This window comes from Ipomoea triloba, chromosome 13 (assembly GCF_003576645.1).
Source record: "Ipomoea triloba cultivar NCNSP0323 chromosome 13, ASM357664v1".
Taxonomy (NCBI): domain Eukaryota; kingdom Viridiplantae; phylum Streptophyta; class Magnoliopsida; order Solanales; family Convolvulaceae; genus Ipomoea; species Ipomoea triloba.
In genome coordinates, this window is record NC_044928.1 from 3,148,220 (window position 1) to 3,174,174 (window position 25,955).

The window sequence follows — 25,955 nt, forward strand, 5'->3', positions numbered from 1 at the left end:
AGACTTGGATTTTTCAACGGCCAAACAAACTTTGATGGCTTGATCGACAGCAGTGTTCAATTTCTTTTTAGCAGGATCTTTGACTGCACCACCACAGTCACTAACGCTAGTCGATGCCGCTGTGAGTTTGACGTTCAAGCTACCGTCCTTATCCCCGCTTTTAGCTAACTTCATGCACTCCTTCAATCTGGCACATTCGTTCATCAAATCAAATCCAACAAATTATATATATTAATCAACATAACAACAACCAACCCATCTAATCCAACTGTCTTCCTGTCAAGATCAAGCGCTTATCACTATTATGCGCCAAAAGTTATAATTCGTAGCCAAGGTACAACTTTATTTCTTTATAGATCACCATCACATTTTCGAGAGGTAAGATGATGGATTTGGTCCTTTACCAGCCTCTGCCAAACAACTTAGCCACCTAAACTTGACCCTTAGTGGCCTCCACCCAACACTCAAGGCCTGTTTTTTTTTTTAATTTGTGTGGCCCTGTGTTGGTAAATAAGTGAGACTCTATCAAAGTACAAATAAACTGCAAATTGAAGAAAAGTAATTCACGTGAATATTACGGAGTAAAGTAATTCACGTGAATATTACGGAGTAGAAATTTTTTTTTTTGAATAATACGTAGTAGAATTTAGATTAGTCATGAAAACCTAATTTTGAGCCAATATAACCACAAATACATATACTAACTATTCGTTCAGGACTGGACTAGCGGCCCCCAAAATTTTGGGGCCTGTGCTGTTGCACATCTTGCATGCCCTAAAATCCGGCCCTACCAACACTTTCAAACAACCATTTCACTATATCATTTTTAAATCACTAATACTCGTCTGCCCCATTTTATATGTCTTATTGGTCAAATCAATTCTATACCAGATAGGCTCATAAGATGGGACAGAGAGGGAGTACTTACTTTTCGTCTGCGGTTTTGTAAAAGGTTTTGCACTTGGGGTCCGCGGACTTACTAGCCTTGGTTAGTTGAGTGGTGGCCGCGGTTATTGCCTTGGTTATGGCATCATCCCAAGTTTTTGCTCCCTTCACTGTTTTCTCGCAGAGCGCTTTGTCTACGGCAGTGCCACAAAAGCTTTTGGTGGGAGCATCAAGACCAAGGGTCGTCAAGGTTAGAGAGCCCATACACAATGCCACAATAATAATGTATCTCTTGAAACATACCATTTTCAGTTGTGGCCTGGGTTTCCTCAAAAAGATTTGCAATGAAAGATGTATATATATATATATATATATATATATATATATATATATATATACACACACACAATACAACGTAACTTAAAGGATATATGCACTCTACATGCTATGCCGTTTGGGGCCGGGTCTCATCATCTTTTATGCATGGGAGTTGGTATACAAAGGATGCACTCAACATGCTATGCGGTTGCGCCAAATAAATTAATTTCCAATACCTATAATTAAAACGTCATAATTAGTAGGGGACAACACCAGTCAAGTAACGTTATAAGTTCGACTCCCACAGGGTGACTTTGAGTAGGTAGGGGCGGACCGTAGACCCCATTAAATTTCTTTTGATCATCTTTTGTTGAGTAGAAATAATGAATAAGTCTGGTGTAAGACTATAATATAATATACGGAGTAATACTTTTTAGTTAAAATGTAATATTTTATATGAACTTTAGAAAAATATTAGGGTAAATCATCGATTTAGTCCCTCAATTGTTATCAAACTATCAATGTTGCCCTTTAACTCTGTATTCATCGATTTTGTCCCTGAAAATAACTGTTTTTTGTCACATAACTCCATACGGCCACATTCCGGCGAAGGCTCCGATTTAGTAGGGTTAAAGTTGTCTTTTCCTCTCTTCAATACTTCCTCCCTCTTCGTATAACACTAGAGAGCACAGTTGGGTCTCCATTCCAACTTAGTTCTGAGTAGCTGTAGGTCTCGAGCAACGACTCCATTCGCCTAGCACTTGCAGAAGATTAGAAGAGCAACCACTCCATTCGAAGATAGATATTTAAGACTCCAAGCTACGAAGAAGAAAGATAATGTCTAGCAACAATAGTTCTTCATCGAAATTCATGGTGGAGGTGCGATGTAGGTGCATATATTTGGCTCCAATGAAGATGTCATGGAGTTACGTTAATCCGGGGAAGAGATATAGGGCATTTCCCATATACGGGGTAAGTGTAAAATTTGCAATGTAGTAGGTTAAATCTTGTTATGGTATGAGAATTTCTGAATGATTTATGGTTAGGGAAATGGGAGCTGCCAGTATCTTGAATGGATGGACTATGATGTCCTCGAACGTGTGTGCTTAGAGGGTTGTTGAAGAAGGCAGATAAGTATGAGAAGGAAATTGAAAAGCTATAATTTACAATTGAGAAGAAAGATCATGAATTGAATAAGAAGATTTGGGAGTCGAATTTGAAGTTTTTGTATGGATTTGGAATTGGTATGGTATTTGCGTGCTTTGTTGTCAGTATATGGATGAAGAGTGCTTCTATAAATGTAGGGTTAATGCAGCTAAACTAGCAGTACCAGTAGCTAATGTTGTAATTTTTTTGTTTCAGAATTGGGAATGGAAGTTGTAATGAACTAATGGGATTTTGAATGATAAGTTTTATTTGTTTCAAGCATTTGTTTTTCTATCATAAATGAAGATGTGATTTTGATTATCCAGTGAACTAGCCAAAACCTTACTGGGCAAACTGAGCAAAACTATATTGGCCAAAACTTTACAAAACTGAGAAAAAACCATTCTGAACTAAAGTGCTAAGCCATTCTAAGCTAAAAGTATACAAAACTGAGCAAAGTGAGCATAGTGAACAAACTATTATTTAGGAGCCTAAACAGCCAAACCAAACTGAGCCAAAAACCATTATCAGCCAAAACCAAACTGAGCAAAAAAAATACCATTTTCATTCAAATGCACAGTTTACATTCTAGGTATCAAAGCCAACTTACAAAACAACAAAAAACAGTTGGCATTTCAACTTACAAAACAGCCAAAAACAGTTGACATTTCAACATAGCTACCAAAAATCACCAACAATTTACATTGGATCAAGAGTTATCAACTTTCCATAAATCTACATAGAGTTTAACACACCAAAATACAGTTTTCAAGTGAACTACTCTAAACTAGTCGACCCATTGTCATTATCATTTCAACCATGCATGTTGCCTTGCAAGTGTATTTGAGGCCTCCAATGGTGATTAATTTCTTCCTTACAGCTGTAGGTTCATTAGCAATTGTAGAGGAAATGAAGTTTGCTGCAGTAGGGATGACATTGCTTCCTGAAAATAATTGTCATATGAGCACAAGGAAAAAAATTATAAACTTGGTAGGATTGAAGTGCAACTGCTCTTACCATTTCATTTAACACAAACTCTAGAACTTGTGTCTCAACTACCACATCTTGAAATTGGTCTTGAAGATCATTATTTTCAGGCACATGGGAGTCTGGTTCTGAACATTACATCATTTTGTCTCATTGCTTCATGATACTGGATTGCCCATTTGAATTCTGTAGAAGAATTAAACACCATTCCAATCACAAATTTAAACACTTCCTTTTTTAAGTTTCTCTCTTCAAACACATTTATTGGCCCATTAACTGCTCCCTCAAAATCTGAATCACATAAGCTTCTTAAAATCTGTTCAGACATATTGCACTGAATTTCAACAAAATCTCAAGTCTGTTCTCCTAAACCTCCCTTAGGTTTTGAACTAGTAGCAGTGCCCCTAAGATTGTTTGTTTCGATAGCAGGTCCTTCAACATCACCTTGGTTCCCATAATCTTGTTCTCCAACAGAATCACTACCCGTGCTTTCATTTTCACTCAAAACGCCATCATGAAATAGGGTATCATATCTTAGTTCCCTAGAGATTTCTATTTCATAGTCCTATTGGTCATCATACAAATGTTCTACATATATGTCCAACTCCTTGTTCACTGGAATGTCAGCTATCAACCCTAGGATATCAGCATCACTACTTAGTTTCATAAGTTTAGGTCTTCTTGTAATCCCATACTCATACCAAAACACTGAACTTTTTTGTCACAAAACCTAAGTTGTTTGACCATCCTCCTCAAATCTAGAATACTACCTTCATCACAGTTAAAATGGTCAAAATACTCCACTAATCCATTTTTGTAACTAAACCTAGGTTTGAAGATCATATCCCCACCAATATATGCAGTTTTATGGTAAAAATAGAATCTTCCTCCCCATCATCTAGCAAAAATAAAAATACAATATACACCAACAGTTAACAAAAAATACAAACACAAGCAATAAAAATAAATAAAAGAACAATCACATGGTCCCCATCCTTAAAGACATTATATTGCTGAAAAAAGAACAACCATATGGTCCCCACTGTCAAAATATCATATGGTCCCCGTCCTTATCAATCAAGTATCCATTTTATTTTTAAAAAATCTCCAAATTTAAGATATATGCTTTAGTTTTATTAGCCATGTTGATTAATTAATTAATGATTTATTGTGTGCTTTAATTATTTATTTACACTTTGAATATGTACATTTGCTTGTTTAAATAATTAGTTTTGAAATTGTCAAAAATTAATATTGATTGTTTAATTCATTATCTTGATTTTTGTCTTTATCTCTCAAATTTTAAAATATTCAGTTAATCAGTAAAATGAATATCAATTAATTATGAAAAAAATTGATGACAAAATAATTGATAAAACTTTTTATTTGATAAAAATTGACACTTTATATATATTTAAATAAATGTTGTTCTTATTGTTACTAGTATTTTCGTCCGTGTGTTGCACGGAATGGATTTGTTATAACATTTTAAAAATATTTGGATCGATATACAATTATATAAATTATAGCATCGAATATTATATAGTGAAATTAATGAAATTGGTTGGATCGATTATGTTTTTTTATGTTTTCCTTGCTTGAACTAGAGCAAATATTTGTCCAATTACTCATGCGATGCACGCATAAATTTTTTTATTATATATTTAGATAATAAAATTAAAGAAAATTATTTTTAAAAATCTAATATTGAATGTGTACATTTATTTGATTATAAGATTAGTGCAAAAGTATCACTTAATTAATTGAATAATATATGACTTGTTTGTCTATAATTATCTTAAAAAGATCTATATGTAATATGACTTATGTAATTATATTATTACTAAAATAAATATGGAAAAAAAGAGAAATAATTTAATTTTTAATTATTATAAAAATAAATCCAATGACCAATGTTTAGCTTAATTACCATAATAATTATTAGGCAATTACCTAAATATATGTGTAATTATTCTTTTATACCTTAAGTATATTTATTTTCACAATATCGCATTTAGTTTTTTCTTTCTTATCCATATCTGAATGAATTAAATGTAATTATTATAACAGCTCTGTTTGGCAGAGCTTATTTAGGAGCTTATAGCTTATTTTAAACTACTAATAAGTTATAAGTTTTATTTGGTAATGTTCCTAAAATAAGCTAGTAGCTTAAAATAAGAGCTTATTTTTGAACGCTACCTAATGTAGCATTTCAAAATAAGCTAGTAGCTTTCTAACTTTTTTTTTTCATCTTTAACCTTATTATTTTAAAGAAATGACATCATTTACCCTTCCCAATTAAAACCTTTTTGGCTAAACCTTTTTGACTTTTTCTCTTGAATATATTTGGTTTTAGTTTCAATTTAACATTTGTGTTTGAACATTAATTTTTGTATGAATTATAAATATTTTGTTTTACTTTATATGTTTTCAAATATATGTTCTTACTTTATATTTTATTAAAATATATTAATTTCACTATTTTATATTTTAATATATAAACAAACTTATTTAAATTTAAAACTATTTAAATTGTATGAAGATGTCTTTTTTAGTCTTTTTACATTTATAAGCTTATCAAAAAGCTAATTTTACCAAACACTTTTAAGCATAACAGCTAGCTTAACAGCTTTTCATATTTTAGATTCGAGCTTATAACTTTTCAGTTTTCAGCTACCTTATGTTTAATTGTAATTATACTAATATTTGTGTAATTATTAACTTAATTAACGTAATAATTATTATTCAATTATTATACTAATATGTGTAATTAATTTATTAATTATCATAATAATTATTAGGTAATTATACTGGCTGAAAATTTTGTAATATGTGTATTGAATAATGGTTCAAAATATAATAAGCATCCAAATACTCTTGATTTCCATTCCTGTTTTCTAGCATATATACGGAAATAGAAAATATAAACAATTATAGCATACATAACAATTATAGCATACATAATATTACCAATTATGTTATTACCTAATTAATATGTCTTTTGCACACGTACGATCTTATGTTATTACGTTAACACGTGAATATAAAAACAATATTACCAATTAATAGATATTAGTTAATTTCCATTTTACATTTTCTTACCAAATTATTTTTATTAATTATTTGACCAATAAATTATTTAATTATTTGACTACAAAAGTTTGGTCGAAAAAAATGAAATATGAGGATTTTTACTTTTATATATTATAGATTAATATGTCTTTTCTACACGACATTATGTTATTACGTTAATACGCGAATATAAAAACAATATTACCAATTAATAGATATTAGTTAATTTTCATTTTACTTTTTCTTACCAAATAAATTTTATTAACTATTTGACCAATATAATATTTAATTAATTGACTACAAAATTTTGGGCTGAAAAATGAAATAAAAGGATTTTAATTTATAGATTAATTAATGTCTTTTCTACACAATATTATGTTATTACGTTAATACGTAAATATAAAAATAATATTACCAATTAATAGATATTAATTAATTTTCATTTTACATTTTCTTACCAAATAAATTTTATTAATTATTTGACTAATAAAATAGTTAATTAATTGACTACAAAAGTTTGGGCGAGAAAATGAAATAGTATGATTTTAATTTTATATATAGTGAATATTTAGTGTTATGTGAAAAAATTATAAAGTAATGATTGGCACCATGTCAATCATACTCATATAATTATATATTTCATACTTTATTACACAGAGTATCGATTAATTATAATGCCTACTAACACAGTAAATTTTCTCTAGTACATTGGCCTCGCAACTCGAGCGAGTTTTCTGCCTCTGATAGGGTAGGATGGTGAAGTATTTGAATTGGGTGAGTTGGATGGTGAGGCGGCTAATTTGGATGCTGTAACAGCCAAACAAACTCTGATTGCTTGCTCGACACCGTGGTTCAATGTCTTTGTTGCAGTTGTGTCTTGTTTCAAATGTTTGAGTGCATTAGTGCAATCTTGAAGGCTATTTAATGCTGCTCCGAGTTGGATGTTCAAACTAACAACCTTATCTCCCCCGCGAGCCATTTCCATCGTCTCCAAGCTCTCCATCAAGCTGATACATTATTCAATCCAACAAATTATATATCAGTAAACATATATAATGCTATCAACTAATCAAACGCACTAACCCAATCGGCTTACTTTTCTTGGGTGATTATGTAGGGCATTTTACACACGGGGTTTACTGACTCACTGGCATTGGTTCGTACATGCATAGCCACTTTTATTGCCTTAATTACTGCCTCGTCCCAATTTGTTGCTCCCTTCACCGTCTTCTCGCACAGCTCTTTGTCCACGGCGGTGACACAGAAGTTGTTGGATGCATCAACATGGGAGCCAAACATTAGATACACTACTACAGGCAATGCCACAATGTATCTCTTCAAACCTACCATTTTTTATTTATTTTTTTTTTGTTTTTGTTTTTGTTTTTTTTGTTAGTCTCTTTAGGTTGGAACATTTTATTATGCCAACACTAAAGGTGTGTTTGGTTGACAAGTTTAGCTATGAGAAATTGATATCAAAGTCATTGTTATTGTTTGGTTAATAGATTTTTTAGAATACTATTATGGGTTTGATTATCCCTTAATTAATTGCAAAACTCATCCCCTAATAAAATAAGGGTTTCGATCTTTACCTTTCTCCTTAGCCACTTCCTCAACTATTAATAATCATTCTCATTCTACCATACTATCAAACATGCAAAATACTTTCACCAAAACTCATTACCCTTACCAAGTATTTGATACCCATTCTAATTCTGATTCCATGTGCGAACCAAACACAGATTAGTAAAAGGATTTGATTTCAATTCAAATTACAAGAGAGAGAGAGAGTCTATTTATTATAACCTACTATAGACTCTCCTATTCTATAGGCTAAACTAATATGACTGAGTTACAACCACTAGAACTAATAACATAATATATAAAATAATAAGGAAATAGTAACAGCATAATATATCATAACTCACACACCCCCTCAAGCACAAGGTTGAATCTCCGCAACATTGAGCTTGCGTCGGAGTGTCTGGAAACGCGGAGCTGGAAGTGGTTTTGTGAAGATATCGGCGATCTGGTCCTGCGACGAGACAAAGTTGACTGTGAAATCCCCTGAGGTAACCTTGTCCCGAACAAAATGAAAATCAATTTCCACGTGCTTGGTTCTTGCATGGAAAACCGGATTTGCAGCCAAATAAGTCGCACCAAGATTGTCACACCATAAGTGAGCTGGTTTACCAGAGTGCAGCCCTAGCTCACTGAGGAGGGAGACCACCCAGACAACCTCTGCAGAAACATCAGCTAACCCTTTATACTCAGCTTCTGTCGAAGAACGCGCCATAGTCCGCTGTTTGCTGGAAAGCCAAGAAATGAAATTATCACCATAGTAAACTGCATATCCGCTGGTGGATTTTCTGTCGACTGGGCAGCCCGCCCAATCGGAGTCGGAGTAGGCATGTAACTCGGTAGACGAAGACGGAGATAATTGGAGTCCAAAAAATTGAGTCCCTTTAACATATCGAAGCACTCGTTTGAGGAGACCCCAGTGTTCCTCAGTGGGTGAGTACATGAATTGACAGAGTCTGTTAACAGCAAAGGAGAGATCAGGGCGAGTGATAGTAAGATACTGAAGAGCCCCGACGATGCGACGATACTGAGTTGGATTGTCAAATGACTCAACTGATGGAGTGGTCGGTTGAGTCGTGGCAGCCGGAGTAGCCAAGGCTTTGCAATCCACCATACCGGCATGGGTTAGGATGTCTTTCATATAACGTCGTTGTGATAGAAGAATCCCATGTGAGTCGGAAATAGTCTCAATTCCAAGAAAGAAGCTCGGTGCACCTAAGTCTCGGATTTTAAAAGTTCTGGAGAGTTGAGTGAGTAACTTATCAATTAACGGGCTATCATTACCCATCATAATTATGTCGTCGATGTAGACAAGTAGGTAGACCCTGGATATGCCGGCGATGTAATAAAAAAGAGAAACATCTGTCTTCGGCGCTGAAAACCCAACTGAGCATAAGAACTCATGCAGGCGCTTGAACCATGCACGAGGTGCTTGCTTAAGTCCATAGAGTGATCGTTGCAGGTGGCAGGCGTGACTCGGGTGAACAGGATCTTCGTAGCCAGGTGGTTGTTTCATGTATACCGTTTCAGACAAATGTCCATTTAAGAAAGCATTGTGGACGTCAAGCTATCATAGAGTCCAGTTGTTTGAGACAGCAAGAGAAAATAATAAGCGTACTGTAGTTGGTTTGACAACTGGACTGAAGGTGTCAAAGAAGTCCTCGCCAGCTACTTGATTAAAGCCTTTGGCGACAAGCCGTGCCTTGTATCGTTCTACTGATCCATCTGGCTTCCTCTTGGTTCTAAACACCCACTTACAACCAATTACGTTCATAGTTGGGTCTAGCAGTACTAATTTCCAAGTATTGTTATGGAGTAACGCATTAAACTCCTGGTCCATGGCATCACGCCATTGTGCATGACCAACAGCTTGAGAGTAACATGTGGGCTCAACCGAGGTGGTAAGAGCATAGAACTGTTCACCAGTGCCTTTAGTTTTACGTCGAGTGCACATAACATGACCTTCAGTTTGAGTATTCCTAGCTTGAGTTCCACTCGATCGAGATTGTGTTTGAGCCGGAACAGTAGGGGCTTGGATTGCTAAGTGAGGAGGTTCCTGTGCCAAGGGTATTTGTGAAGGTGTCACGTCTGGCATCCCGGAGATATTAACTGGACATACACCCCAAGTGATGCGACCCAAATGTAACCAATAAATGATTCATTGAAAGTCTCGAGTGGCCCGGTAACAATATTCCAATCAAGGAAGACAATCAGACTTCAATATCAGATCAAATTTCCCGGTGTGAAATTATTTGCAAGATGTATTTTTTTTTTAGGTGGGAAACTACTTTGCAAGAATTGTATTTTTTTATTTTTGGGTGGAAATTACTTTTGCAAAATGTTGTATTTTTAATTTTGGGTGGGAAATTATTTTGTATTTTAATTTTGGGTGGGAAATTATTTTGTATTTTTAATTTTGGGTGGGAATTACATTTACAAAGTTGTAATTTTTTACTTTGGGTGGGATTAGTGACCTAGAATATTTAATACCTTATTTTCCCCTATAAATACCCCATAAACCCAATGGTTTGAAGAACACCTTGTAAGAATTCAATTTGAGTGAAATTTCTCTCTTTTCTTTGCATGAGAAGTGCATTGAAGTTTAGGTTGTTTGTGAGAAGCATTCAATCTTGGTAGGCTAGTGAGAAGCTAGTTTATCCCTTTATCTTGTTCTTTATATTCACACACATATCCAAAAACCCAAAAAGAATACTATTACTCATATTATATAGCTAATTTTATTTTTGTATCTTAATTCTAGTGCTAGATTCCTAATACTCTAATTCTTAGCCTTGCTTAATAATCTAAGGGTTGAGAGTATTATTTGTTAGTTTGGTGAGGCTTTGTAGAGTTGGGATCTCAAAATCCAAGAGTCTACAAGGTAAGATCCTCTTTTGGACACGAAAGGTTCTTGAGTGATTCCTTGAGTGTGCACTTATTGCGGGAAGCAATCCGTGTACGCATCACCAAGGTACATCATTAGGTTCTGAGGATGAATTAACCTGCAAAGTAGATTCAAAAGGAAAGACGGATTCGTTAAAGCGGACATGATGACAGATGTAGACAGCCCCAGATTTCAGATCTATGCAGCGATATCCCTTAAAAGAGAATGGGTAACCTAAAAAGACACAGGGAGTAGTCTGATATTCAATTTTATGTTTGTTGTAGGATCGGAGATACGGAAAGCACTGACTACCAAAGACACGGAAGAATGTGTATGTAGGTTGTGTTTTGAAGAAACGGAAATGCGGACTATCGAAGTTTATGGCAGCGGAGGGAAGACAATTAATCAAATGTGTGGCTGTTTCAAAAGCATAGTCCCAGTATAAGTAAGGTGTGGAACTATTAGCTAAAAGTGCAAGGCCGGTCTCGACAATATGTCTGTGTTTACGTTCTACCCGACCGTTTTGTTCATGTGTGTATGCGCATGATTGCCGATGAAATATACCAAGAGTTTCGAAAGTTTTATGAAGGCGTAGGTATTCACCCCCTAAGTCGGACTGTATGGCTTTGATAGAACGGGAAAACCGCCGTTCTACCATTACCCAGAAAGAATCGAATATTTTATAAATATCTTATTTTAGCCGTAAGGGATAAAACCAGCAATACCGGGAGAAGTCATCTACAAACAGTACAAAATATCTAGATCCGGTAAAGGACAGTACCGGTGACGGACCCCAGATATCCGTGTACAATAAATCTAATACATTTTGACTATTAGTAGATACCCTGTCTAAAGGAAAACGTGCCGATTTTCCAAGTTGGCACGGTGTACAAAGATTGTGATTATTTAAATTATTGACACTAACAGGACAGTATTTTAAGACACGACTGCGAACTTGATTATGAGGATGCCCAAGCCGTTGATGCCAAATAACCGAGGAGGCTCGAGCCGAAACAAATGCATAGTGAGACCGGGGAACTGACAATCTGTATAGATCACCGACCGTTGACCCTCTAAGGAGCACCTCCCGAGTGTGGCAATCCTTCACAAGAAAACAATCGTTATGAAACTCAAAGAATACATTGTTTTCGTTTGTAAACTTAAATACAGAAAGAAGCGGAATTGATAAATTTGGAACGTGTAAAATTTTGGACATGGTTAAGTGTTTGGACTGAGATGGAATTACTGCATGGCCGATTCGTGAGACTGCCAAACCTGTGCCATTGCTGACCTTTAAGACGTCACCGCCATTGTAAATCCCGGAATGAGTCATCATTGTGTCATTAGGAGTTGCATGGGATGTGGCTCCAGTATCAGGATACCAAGCATCAGACACAGCCGGATTGGATTCGCCATCAACAGCGACATTCGCGCGGGGTGCAGGGCGGTCGTCGTATCTCTTGAAGCAGTGAACGACCGAATGGCCGTGAGACCTGCAAATCTGACACCTAGGGGATCTGCCACCGCCGCGGCTGCGGCCAGAACCGCCCCTGCCTCTCCAGTGTCGCCCACCGCGACTGCTCCCGGGATGTCTGCCACCGGAATCGCCATGTGCTCTGCCGCGACCTGCGAACAGCGCCATCGGAGCCTGGGTCTGCCCGACGGTATCAGCGACTGCAAAATCATCGGAGTTGATGAACTCCTGATTCTGCAAGTGGTCGACGAGCTGGGCTAACGTTACTGTTGCGGCGGAGATAGTCAGCGCGCTTGCCATCGAACGATATTCGGGACGGAGGTCCGCGAAGTGCATACAGTACCTGTTCGTCGGAGGATAGCGGACGCCCAGCGAGTGAGAGAGCCTCGGCGATTATTTGTGCTTTGCCGAGATATTCAGCCGGCGACTGATTGCCTTGTCTGAGAGTCTGAAATTGGCCGAGGAGACTCAAGCATCTCGACCGCGACGATGAGGCTAGCGCAGCAGTGATAGCATCCCAAACCTCCCGGGCGGTAGACCTGCCGACGGCGAGGTACATGACCTCGTCGGTGAGTGACGAGATCAAGAGAGACAAGATCAACTGATCTTGTTGGACCCAAGTTTGATGCGCCGGATTGGACACCGGAGGCGTGGCAGAAGTCGACGTCGGCGGCTGGGAAAAGGGGACGGTGGCCGGCGGACACGGGTGCGAACCGTCCAAGAAGCCGAGCAAACCTTGCCCGCGTAGGAATGGAACCAACTGGGTTCTCCAGTGGAGGTAGTTACGGGTTGTGAGCTTCACCGAAACGTAATGGTGAGCGGCCGTGAGTGAGGGTGGCGGAACTGGTAGCGGGTTGGTGACTACGGTGAGAGCACCGTCGTTTGGTGAATTGGCCATGGGTGATGATCGGAAAACCGAATCGTGAAAGAGGATCGGGAAAGGAGGAAAGAGTTTCGCTCACCTTTCGCAACTCATACCAGATTAATAAAAGGATTTGATTTCAATTCTGATTACAAGAGAGAGAGAGTCTATTTATTATAACCTACTATAGACTCTCCTATTCTATAGGCTAAACTAATATGACTAAGTTACAGCCACTAGAACTAATAACATAATATATAAAATAATAAGGAAATAGTAATAGCATAATATATCATAACTCACAACACACCCTAAGAGATCTCTATTTCTTTTCTCTCTATTTAAACTTTATAAACCTTATACCTAAATTCAATAAATTATTTTTTCGTTCGTTATCCTATATTTTCTTCAACCTAAAACTCTACCAATTTTTTCTCTCTCCTAAACTTTACAATCTTCCTCTAAAAATCGGAAACAATATTAATTTTTACGTCATTATTGCTTGTATATTTTGATTTTTATTTTTTTTACTACGAGAGTGGTATTTGGACCCTTTTGTGCATCTCACTTGCCATATGCCTTGTTTTAATTTCCTAATCCTTAGTATAATATTTGGCATCTTAGCTTGAATCAACCAAGTCCCGGTCCTTTGTTTTACTTAGCTTGTTTTATTTGTTTTTTAGCTTAATCATATCAACCTAACTCTTTAATGATAGGCCTAGCTTCTATAAGAATAGTTTTAGCTTGTGCTTAACTCCACATTACATCAATTCCGAACATTATAAGAGTCATCTCCAATGGAACGATATCTAAACTCTATATTGTAATTTGATACTTGATGGATGCGTGAAAAACGTCCTTATCAATTATAATTCGGTTCGGTTTGAAAAAGTTCAGTTTCGGTTCGGAATGAGTTCGGTTCGATTTAAGAACCCCAATTTTCAATATTTCCTAATTTTCCAAAATTACTACCAAACAATTAATACATATTCACATAGTCCAAATCCAAAGTCTAAACATTATATAACAAAATAGCAATCCAAAGTTCAAACACACTACTAATTTAAGTACTAATTACCATTTCAAACACACTACTAAGTACTAATTACCAAACATCGTCGGCTTTTTTCCCAACCGACTCTTTGGCTCACTTGGAATATTGTGTTGACAAGATGAAGTGTCATCAACCTGTATAGTTAATATTTGAAAAACAAGTGTCAAATACTGTATCGTTAATTTTTTGACATAATCCGTCATTCCTTGGCAAAATATATTTCCAGTGCACTAGAATATTATTTTTCAGTGCACTGGAATATATATTCTTAGTAGAATTAATATCACATTTGGTCCCTCGACTTTTGAGTTTTATCAATTTTGGTGCACAACTTTAAATTTTTTCAATTTTGGAGCCTAACTTTGTTATTTTTATCAGTTTTGGTCTTTCTGACCAAATTGACGGCGAAATATTGTCGGATTTTATATTTTAAGGGCAAAATCATTATCTCAAAAAAAAATCTTCAATATCTAAACAAAATCACTGTAAAATCATATTTATAGGTGTTTGTGCAAATAATAAGGAAGACATGCAAAAACTAAACAGAGATCTATGAGATTTATAGAATCCACGATTGACAAACCCTTCTTTTTCTCTTAATATAATTTTTCTTTTGTTTAGATATTGAAGATCTTTCTTTGGGATAATGATTTTGCCCTTAAAATATAAAATTCGACAACATTTCACCTTCAATTTTGTCAGAAGGACCAAAACTGATAAAAATAACAAAGTTAGGCATCAAAATTGAAAAAATTTAAAGTTGTGCACCAAAATTGATAAAACTCAAATTAAAGTCGAGGGACCGAAAGTGATATTAATTCTTCTTAGTACTAGAAAAATAAAAGTTAGAATGATATGATGTTGAAGCACATTAATTTCATAGAAACATGGAACTAAGGAAAATACATAATATTGTAAGAATAACTAAGTTAGAGATAATTGTGAGGCAAATAACAATTACAGCAAATCTTGAGAATATGAGCAAGGGACTACTTCTTTATTATTAAACGGTGTTTAGTTTGGTTTTTTATCGAACTGTTCGGTTCAAGTTTTTTATCGAACCGTTCGGTATATAAGAGTCTATTACCGTTTGGTTGTTTTGTTCGGAAAAATCAAACCAAATTTTCCATCCCTAATTTTTTTTGGTGCAACTGATATGATTACCCACACGGTTAATTGGTAGCACTTTCCGTTGATTTATTTTTCCTTTTGGCTTCATGTAGTAAGAAACAAGCTAGCTGAATAAAATGAACACTTTATTAGCCAAGAGATGGGGGGAATGGATCCCCATCTATATATTATTAGAGTTTAATATTTGAAACAACATACAATTTTTTTCTAAATATAGAAATTAAAAACTACTAACAAAAAAGAAAAAATATTTTCCTAACATGGTTATACTTTGTAAATTGCATTGCCTTGGCACTGCAAAAGAAAACGGTAGAGTAAATAGATTGAGAATTTGAGAGAGAGCCAATGCCCAGTGAGTTCTTATAATCTTATGTAATCTATATCTTATCCCAGTAAGTTTCGAATTTAAAATTCCTAAATATCTATTATCTGATACACAAATCCTTAGGGTTTCAAATTTAAAAAGTTTGACGGATTTTGAATTTTACAATTAAAAATCGAGCAGGTTCGATGCACAAAGAGATAGTCGAGGGGAAAATTGGGCAACTTGTTAAAGTAGTTCTTCAAATTTTAGAAATATTCTATTATGTGAGATTTATTCACAAATCATAATTGATTAATTAGGATTTGGTAATTTGTTTAAGTTTATAATGTGAGGTAGTTTGCAAATAACATGAAATTGTAAGATTATAATTGAATTTAATTTCTAATTTATAATGTGTCACAATAATTGATATGAAACTCAAATAAAAATGTTATAGTACTACATAGTAAATAAGTGACCAATCATCTCGATCACATTGGTCATTAATTTTAATGGATCATATCATGCAAAATACATTAAAATTTTACTATAGTTATTTCATTTAGAGGGGACGATTCAGGATTCGGTTTGATTTTTTTTTAGTTTCAGTATTAAAAAAAAAAATTATACCATTCGATTTAACATTATAATTCGGAATTATTTTTGTAACATTATATTTCATGATATGAGAGTGAACGATGGCGATGCATTTGAGTTGGCTGACTTGGATGATGAGGCGGCTACTTTGGATGATGAAACAGCCAAACAAACCCTAATTGCTTCCTCGACACTGTGGTTCAATATCTTAGCAGCAGATGCGTCTGGTTCCCCTTTGAGTGCTTTAGTGCAATCATCAAGGCTAGTTAACGCTGCTGCAAGTTTGAGGTCCAAACTACCAACCTTATCCCCCTCGCGAATCGTGCCCACCGTCTCCAAGCTCTCCATCAAGCTGATCCATCAAATTATAATGTCAGTACACATAATCAAACTCATTAACCCAATCAGTTAACAGCTATTTATCGACTTACTTTTCTTCGGTTTCTTTGTAGGACTTTTTACACGCGGGGTTTCCTGACTCAATGGCCTTGGCTAGTTCCTGCGTAGCCGCAGTTATTGCCTTAGTTGCTGCCTCGTCCCAATATGTTGCTCCCTCCACCATCTTCTTGCACAGCTCTTTGTCCATGGCGGTGACACAGAAGTCGTAGGATGCATCAACATGGGAGGCAAAGATTAGATAGAAGACTACTACAGGCAATGCCACAATGTAGCTCTTCAAACCTACCATTTTTTATTATTATTATTTTTTGTTTTTCTTTTTTGGTGGTTGATTTTCAAGATTTTGTCGGGAATAAAAGATGTTGGAGGAGATATTGTTATACAAAAGAGAAATTTAAGGATGATCTCAACATACTATGTGGTTAGCCCTTTTTTACTCATAATCTCTTTAAAGTATTGGAATTTTCAAACTAAAACTCTAACCACAAATCATAATTTATTGTTAATACATCGATATAAAGATACACGGAGTAAATAATTAAAAAAAAAATTATGTGATATATAATATACCTTTTTTTTTAGAGTTAATTCCTTTTTTGGTTCTAGATTTCTAGGCGTTATTCCGCTTTTAGTCTCTTTTTTTTTTTTTTTCAAAATATCTTATATTCGTCCTAGTTTTATTGTGGCAAGACTATTTTTGGTCCTCCGTTAATAAAATCGTTAAACATGCGTTAATTATAAGGATATTTTTGTATTTTGATACAAAATATATTTTATTAATTAATTAGTTCATCAAATAATTTGTTCTGCAGCATGTATTGTGATCAAAATATAGCTAATTCACATTCAAAATATTCAACTTTTCCGCAGCAGCGCAACACCGCCTCAGCACGTTTCGGCGTTCCGCACAAAAATTTAGGACCAAAAAAGGAATTAACACTTAAAACTAAATGGACTGAAATAGCCTTAAAATCAACGCTAGTTTAACGAATTTATTAACGGAGGACCAAAAATGGTCATGCTGTAATAAAACTAAACCAACATAGGGTGTTTTGAAAAAAAAAAAAAAAAGGACTAAAAGTTGAATGACCTCTATAAATCTAAGACCAAAAAAGGAATTAACTCTTTTTTTTCATACATTAACTAAATTTTGTTACGTTGTTAGTCTCTTTAGGTTGAACATTTTATTATGCTAAGAGATCTCTACTTAAAGGCATGCTTTTAAGGTTTTAGAGATCATACAGTATATCATTTTGTACAATTTGAATGGTTTTCTTTTTCAGTTGCTATATATATAGAATATAAATCATATGCGGATGTTGTAGAAATGAGGTTCGAAAATCCCTGAAAATTGGAGAAAATAATAACCCACTAAAGGTTAAAATGGAAGGAACCTACGAAAGGTTATAAGTTTTGTGGAAAACAAGAAAAACTAGAGGTAAATGATATTTGGGTAGGTTGTAAGTACGAGTCGAGTTGCACTATCTCCTTAAAACTTTATTTATCGCCTCCCGAGGTGATAAGAGCGTTGTGGTCTAGGTTTTTCAAGATAAAACGTACTACAATTCGAATGAGCACTCAACTGAGAACCCGACTAAGGAGAAGATGGGATGAACACAGATGGCTAGAAGGAAGGGAGAGTAGTGTTTCGAGAGAAAAGCTTAATATTTTCTGTGGTGTAAAATGCTACTGCGACCAAGAATCTGACGAGAAGAACTGGGCGAGCAAGAATCAGGTATATTTTTCGTTTTTCCAGATTTTAAATTTGTTAATTTATTTTAATTTGATAGACCTGAGAAGAGAGCTAGGGTTTCCGAGAGAAAGAATGAGAATGGAAAGGAGAAGGAAGATAGAAGAGAGTTGGGCCTGTTACTGCTCCTACTGTGAGAATTAGGTTTTATTTTTTTTCTTAATTTTTTTTTGTATGCTTAGTTAAATGAAATCTGCAAAAGGAAAAAAGGATTAAAATCTTTTAGGGTTTGCATCCAAGGAATGAACATTTCTTTCCCATTTCTTATGCTTTTAGGGTTTGCATCTTATGTATTGTTTTAATTTTTAAATTTGTTTTGGGGTCAGGTATCATGCTCGTATGTCATTTGATCGTCTCTCACCTTTTAATCCAGGGGAGAATATGCAAATATGCAGTGGTTTGTTTAGGTGAATCTTCCTTTTCCTTTAGAATTTAGTGACAGAGAACTAAAATTGTATTTATATTTTAAATATGTTGTATGATTATAAGGATCATTTTTTAAAATTCTACTTGAACTTGTTAAAAGCTTTTAATGCTTCACAGAATCACAGTGATGCGGCCACTAACAAAGCACACAATAGTTGAAGAATAATGTGATGTGGGTATGCATCTTCATTGGATAATGTCTGGCTTTTAGCCTAATGAATTGCCACACTACTAGTCTATTGTACTTTTAAGTTTATCTAACACAACTCTACATTTATCACAAAATCTATTACCTAATATATTTTTGCATAAAGTCATCATCATATAATTTACAACTTCATACTGAATTTCTTTAAGGGAAAATGACATTTTTTCCTCTTATGTTACGTGCATATAGCATTTTCCCCCCTATGTTACTAAAGTGGCAGTTTTTCCCCCTAAAATGTTACATTGACATTTTTACCTTTAAAAATAATTATTTCATTTATTTTTATTCTCCAACAAATTATTACTTATATGTATGGATGATCACGATTCGGTTCGAGCCTAACCAAACACTGTAGCAATCATACCGAAATAGTATGGACGGTTCTGGTTACGATTCAGAACTGAAAAAATAAAATTAAATAATTGTTGAACCGTGAACCGGAAGTCCGGAACTGAACCACAGTCATATATAGTGAAAATGATCAAACACTTATTTTGATAAATCAGTACGATTCGGTTCTAATTTCGATTGTGAACCGCCAATCAAAACTTATTTATTTATTTATTTTTATAATTTTATTTCTTATTTAAAAATAGTCTAAATTTAACAATTATTTTATTTTATTTTTTCGGTTCTGAATCGTAACCGTAACCGTCCATAATATTTAAGTTCAATTGCTACAGTGTTCGATTAGGTTCCTATCGAACCGTAATCTTCCATACATATTAGTAATATAATAATTGGTTGGAGAATAAAAATAATTGAAATAGTTATTTTTAAGGACAAAAATGTCAATTTAATATTACAGGGGGGAAAACTACCACTTTTAAAATAACTGAGGGGGAAAAACTGCCACTTTAATAACATAGGGGGAAAAGTGCTATATATACATAACATAGGGAGAAAAAGTGTCATTTTCCCTTTCTTTAATTATTCATATTCAGTTATAAATTCTTTTAGAGTTAATACCCAAAATGGTCCTCCAACTATTAGCTAATACTCGATTTTGTCCCAAAGTATTTTTAGTACCCAATTTAGTCCTATGTCTTTTAAAACGTTATCCAATTAGGTCCTCCGTTACAATTGAGGGAAGCCTCCAATGTCAATGAGCCGAGAAGGTGTAATTTCTAATAAAAGGACATTTTTACCCCTCAATTGTAACGGAGGACCTAATTGGGTAACGTTTTAAAAGACATAGGACTAAATTGGGTACTAAAAATACTTTGGGACAAAATCGAGTATTAGCTAATAGTTGGAGGACCATTTTGGTATTAACTCATTCTTTTATCACTTCGAATTTGAATTCAGTTTAACATTCTATTAGACCTTCACCTTCCAAAGTAATGCTACATTATTCTGGTATATATATAAGTTGGATTTCAACGCAAATTTTACTGTGGACTGCGGTCCACGAAGGATTGTGGTACAAGTGACAAAACGACGTCGTTTTGATTAATAAAAATAGACGGATGAAACGGTCCCCGTTCCGCGCAACTGCAGTACCCTTTCAACACAACTGCAGTAGTATCAGTTCAACACAACTGCAGTTCTAGATGGATGAAACGGCCTCAACACAACTGCAATTGCAGATGGATGAAACGGTCCCCGTTCCGCGCAACTGCAGTTCCCTTTCAACACAACTGCAATATCAGTTCAACACAACTGTAGTATCATTTGAGATAAATTGTAATATCAGTTACGGAGATTTACGGTAGTTTCACTGCTTAGTCTTAAAACCCAAGTGGGTGGTATAATTTGTTCTATGCCCTTGTTCTATTGCAATGCAAATCAATACTCCTGAAGTAAATGCCTAAAGGGTAGGGGTGGTAAATAGATGAGTTGGGTAAAATATGAGCCAGCTTCAAACAAGTTTGTTAATCGAATATGCACCATCATATAGGCATCTGTTTCTAGAAAGAACAGACGCCTAGGAAAAAATTATGTGAGATTTATTCAAAAATCATAATTGATTAATTGTGATATCGTCATTTGTTTAAGTTTGTAATGTGTGGTAGTTTGCAACTAACATGAAATTGTGGATTATAATTGAATTTAATTTCTAATTTATAATGTGTCACGAATAATTGATATGAAACTCAATTAAAAATGGTATAGGTAAATAAGTGACCAATCATTTGACATTGGTCTTTAAATGGATCATATTATGCAAAATACTTTAAAATTTTACTATAGTTGTTTTTTAGGGGTGAGAGTTTTAGGATTCGGTTAGATTTTTTCAGTTTTGGTTTCTGTATCAATATTTCGGTTATAGAAAAAAAAATAGCAATCTAAAGTTTAGTTAATATATGTATAGTTAATATTTGAACAACATGCTTGGCAAAATATGTGGGAATATTATTTTTCAGTGCTGGAATATATTCCAGTACTGGAAATCAATATTAGAATGATATTGGAATATGAGCTAAACGATGATATTGGAATATGAGCTAAACTGTGAAGTGGCAGCAAGGACTTCGATTTACTTCATTATTATTATTATTATTATTATTATTATTATTATTATTATTATTATTATTATTATAAAAAAATACAAAACCATGTTCAATTCGATTTTTTACTGAACTATTTGATTCGGTTTTTTACCGAATTGTTCAGTTCAATTCGATTCAATTTTTTATCGAACCGTTCGATATACAAGAATTCATTACCGTTCAATTATTCGATTCGAAAAAATCGAATCGAATTACCAACCTCTAATTTTTTTGGTGCATATGGTTAACACGGTTGGTAGCATTTTGTGTTGATTTATTTTTCCTTTGGGCTTCATGTAGTAAGAAATTAAACAAGCTGAATAAAATGAGGCAAATTATTGCATGGACCATGGTCCACACAGGTGACACAGCTGTGTCGACCAAAAATAAAAAATATATTTTTATTATACTAAAAGTACATTATTTTTATACTGAAGGTACATTATTTGATAGTATATATAAAATAATGTACTTTCAGTACTTAAATAATGTACTCTAAAGACTAAAATAATATACTTTATGTACAAAAATAATGTACTTTTAGTATATTAAAAATGTAATAATGATTGATAAAATGAACACTTCATTTGCCAAGAGATGGGGGAATGGATCCCCATCTATATATATATTATTAGTGTTAATGCTTAGGGGTGCCTAACGCCTAGGAGGTGTGGGTGTATGTCATATATTATATTATATATATCTCTTACTTCTCTTATTTATATAAATAAATAAATTTGAATATATATAAATGCCAACTCGGCCTAGTCGGCCTCCAACTCGGCCCAATCGGCTTAGTTAGACGTTAGGTTGCTGCCTAGGGAGCAATTTGTTTCGACCTAAGGATGCCTAACGCCTAGGGACGTCTAGCCTAGGAGGTGTCTAGGCGGTTTAGGCCGGCGACTTTTGCAACAGTTTGTAACAGCCAAGCTAAGTTTGATTGCTTTTTCGACACAGTGGTTCAATTTCTTTGTTGCAGATACGTCTTCTTTCAAATGTTTGAGTGCTTTAGTGCAATCTTCAAGGCTAGTTAATGCGCGCTGCTGTAAGTTGGATGTTCAAACCACCAACCTTATCGCTATCGTTAGTCATGGCAATCAACTCCAAGCCCTCCATCAAGCTGAAACATTCAACCCATCAAATTATATGTCAGTAAGCATAACAACAATATAATGTTATCAACTAATCAAACTCACCAACGCAATCAACTAACAGCTATTTACTAAACACCCACACTTACTTTTCTTCCGTGTCTCTGTAGGGCTTTTTACACACGGGGTTTCCTAACTCGCTGGCCTTGAATAGTTCATGCTGCATAGCCCAAGTTATTGCCTTAGTTACTGCGTCGTCCCAATTTGTTGCTCCCTTCACCAACTTCTCGCACAGCTTTTTGTCCACGGCGGTTGCACAGTAGTTGTTGCATGCATCACAAGATTACCACCATTTTTTTTTTGTTGTTGTTGTTGATTTTCAAGATTTTGTCGGGAATAAAAGATGTTGGATTGAGGAGATATTGTTATACAAAAGAGAAATTTAAGGATGATCTCAACATACTATGTGGTTAGCCGGCCATTTTTTACTCATTATCTCTTTAAAGTATTGGAATTTTCAAACCTAAAACTCTAACCACAAGACATAATCTATTGTTAATACATCGATATAAAGATACAAGACATAATCTATTGTCAATGCGGGGACTTTCTCGCTAATTTGGTGCAATCTTCATCTTGGGGCACCTTGGTTCTTGATTCCCCTCCGGATGAGTTTATTACCCTCTTGGATCGTGATGCGAGAGCAGTGGCTTTCAGAAGAATCAGATAATCTTTGGGGCTCCCCGCCCCCTCCTCCTCACCAAAAAAAAAAACAAAAAATTTATGTGATATATAATATACTTTTTTTATTTTGATTTTCATACATGAACTAAATTTTGTTAGGTTGTTAGTCTCCTTAGGTTGGAACACTTTATTATGCTAACACTGAGAGATCTCTACTTAAAAGCATGCTTTTAAGATTTTAGAGATCATACTGAATACCATTTTGTACCTCGAGCCAAGTGGACGGCCGACCGGCAACGAGACTGCAACAACGATGGGTGGGACATTGCGCCGGCGAGGACGATGTAGAATGCAATGACCGGCATTGCCGGACGGTAACGACAAACGCGGTGGACGGCGACTGATGCTGGAGGAAGGTTGAATAGCAGTGAGATAATAATTGTGGTCAAAATCCAATTGTGCAACCCAACCCCCTAACGGGAATACAAAAAATAAAAGGAGAAAAAAAAAAAACCTAAACCGGCGAGCATTAACTCCCCCAAATAACTAAAATAGCCCTCCATTTTTCTGACATAAAAATGGGTATTTTAACAAACAAACCCCTTTTAATCTACACCACCATTTAGAAGGCCAAGAATTGTGCATGGACTCATATAATAAAATGGACTTATATATAAGTATGTATATATATATATATATATATATATATATATATATATAGTAAGAATCTCATTTCAAGTTTGGGTAACTCCTTGTTAAATTCAAATTTGGGTAACTCCTTGTTAAAGTACTTCTTCAAAATTTAAAAATAAATGAGAGATTTATTCACTAACCATAGTTGATTAGTATAGTCTGCTATTAACATAAAATTGTAAGTTGATAATTTAAGTTAATTTGTAATTTATAATGTGTCATTAATAATTAATTTCAAATTTGAATAGAATAATAAGACATCACATTACATGGTAATTAAATGATTAATCCTAAGACATTGGTCTTCTAACGGATCATATAATGCAGTGGAATCCTTTTGGCTTAGTGCAGTAAGAATCAAGGTGAATAAATTAACACTTGCATTTGCCAAGAGATTAGAGAAGTATACCCATCTATATATTATTAGAGCTTAATCTTTAGAAACAAAATACAAATTTATAAAATAAAAAAAAACAAAAAAAAACTAATAAATAACAAAAAAAAATAAAAAATCTAACATTATTTAACGATACGATAGTCTAGAATTTTGTTTTTCAAGGTGTTTTGGATTTATCAACCGCCAAACAAGCTCTAATAGCTTGATCGACACCATCGTTCAATGTGGTAGCAGCAGCTACATCTTGTTTGAGTTCTTTGAGTGCATTAGTGCAATCTTCCAGACTAGTTAATGCTGCCGAGAGTTTGATGTTTAAGCTACGCTTACTCCCGCTACTAACGGCCTCCATGCTCTCCTTCAGACTGATACATTAATAAATATAAATGTGCAATTCAACTATCAGCTTAGATATTTAGTTGAGCTTCAATTTGGTATCAGAGCATATAATATGTAAATATAAATGTGCATAATTCTTACTCGGCGTCTGTGTCTTTGTAGGCCTGTTTGCACTCGGGGTGTCCTGACTTACTGGCTTTAGCTACTTCAGTCATAGCCGCGGTTATAGCCTTGGTTATTGCCTCATCCCAATTTGCTGATCCCTTCACCATATTCTCACAAACCGGTTTGTTCAAGGCGGTGGCACAGAAGTTGTTTGCGGCATCAACAATATGGGTGGTTAAGGTTACATACACAACAGACAATAATGCCACTATGCATCTCTTCAAACCCACCATTTTTTTCAATTGTGTGTAGCTTTGCACTTCAAAAAGATTTATTATTATTATTATTATTATTATTATTATTATTTATTACTTATTATTTATTATTTATTTTTTTTGTTCTTGGTTTTCAAGATTTATTATCTGGAATGAAAGATATATATATATACATGGGAGTTGTTATACAAAAGAGAAATTAAAGGATGCTCTCAACATGCTGTGTGGTTAGCCATTATTTCCTCAACTCTCAGAACTCTATTCACAAAAGTTAAATTTATTTTTATTAGAAAGTAAAAAAATTTCCTATATGATATATAATATTTTTTTGTTTATTTTGGCCGGTTTTCATTACATGCATGAAATATTTTTTGTTAGACTCTTTAGGTTAGGACATTCCATTATTTTATCAAAGTCCCCTTGTCAAATGTTAGGTGGACATTTTTAAAAGAGTAATGCTACTCACCATTCTAAAATTCTACACTCCAATTTCCTATTCTTACATGATATTTTTTAATTTGATAACTAACTTTACTTTTTTAACTAATAATATGGACATCAATTCATAGGCATCCAATGATTATAAGTCACATCATTGATAAAATATTAGAAAACAAATTTATAGGGAAAAATATCATTTTCCTTTTTAAAATCCATTTTTGCTTCATCAAGCTAAGTGTGTATGCCCCATCTTGCATACTAGATACTCACTGGTCACTAACTTATATTTTATGAAATAAACTAGTGTTTTACTTATGCAATGCATATAACAAATGATGTTATTATGAATTTAAATAGAAAATT

At 34.5% G+C, this 25,955-nt stretch overlaps 2 protein-coding genes across 2 annotated transcripts; both read right to left on the reverse strand.

The window, feature by feature from the left end:
• Positions 1-16,136: 16,136 nt before the first annotated feature.
• Positions 16,137-17,026, reverse strand: LOC116000929. The gene is made up of 2 exons (XM_031240803.1): positions 16,727-17,026; positions 16,137-16,647 (listed from the first exon to the last, which is right to left on the reverse strand). The coding sequence occupies exons 1-2, from the start codon at positions 16,981-16,983 to the stop codon at positions 16,377-16,379; spliced, it is 528 nt and encodes a 175-aa protein (XP_031096663.1). The 5' UTR covers positions 16,984-17,026; the 3' UTR covers positions 16,137-16,376.
• A 7,566-nt stretch (positions 17,027-24,592) lies between these two features.
• LOC116002381 lies at positions 24,593-25,169 on the reverse strand. Its single transcript, XM_031242509.1, has 2 exons — positions 24,913-25,169; positions 24,593-24,797 (listed from the first exon to the last, which is right to left on the reverse strand). The coding sequence occupies exons 1-2, from the start codon at positions 25,167-25,169 to the stop codon at positions 24,593-24,595; spliced, it is 462 nt and encodes a 153-aa protein (XP_031098369.1).
• Positions 25,170-25,955: the final 786 nt, after the last annotated feature.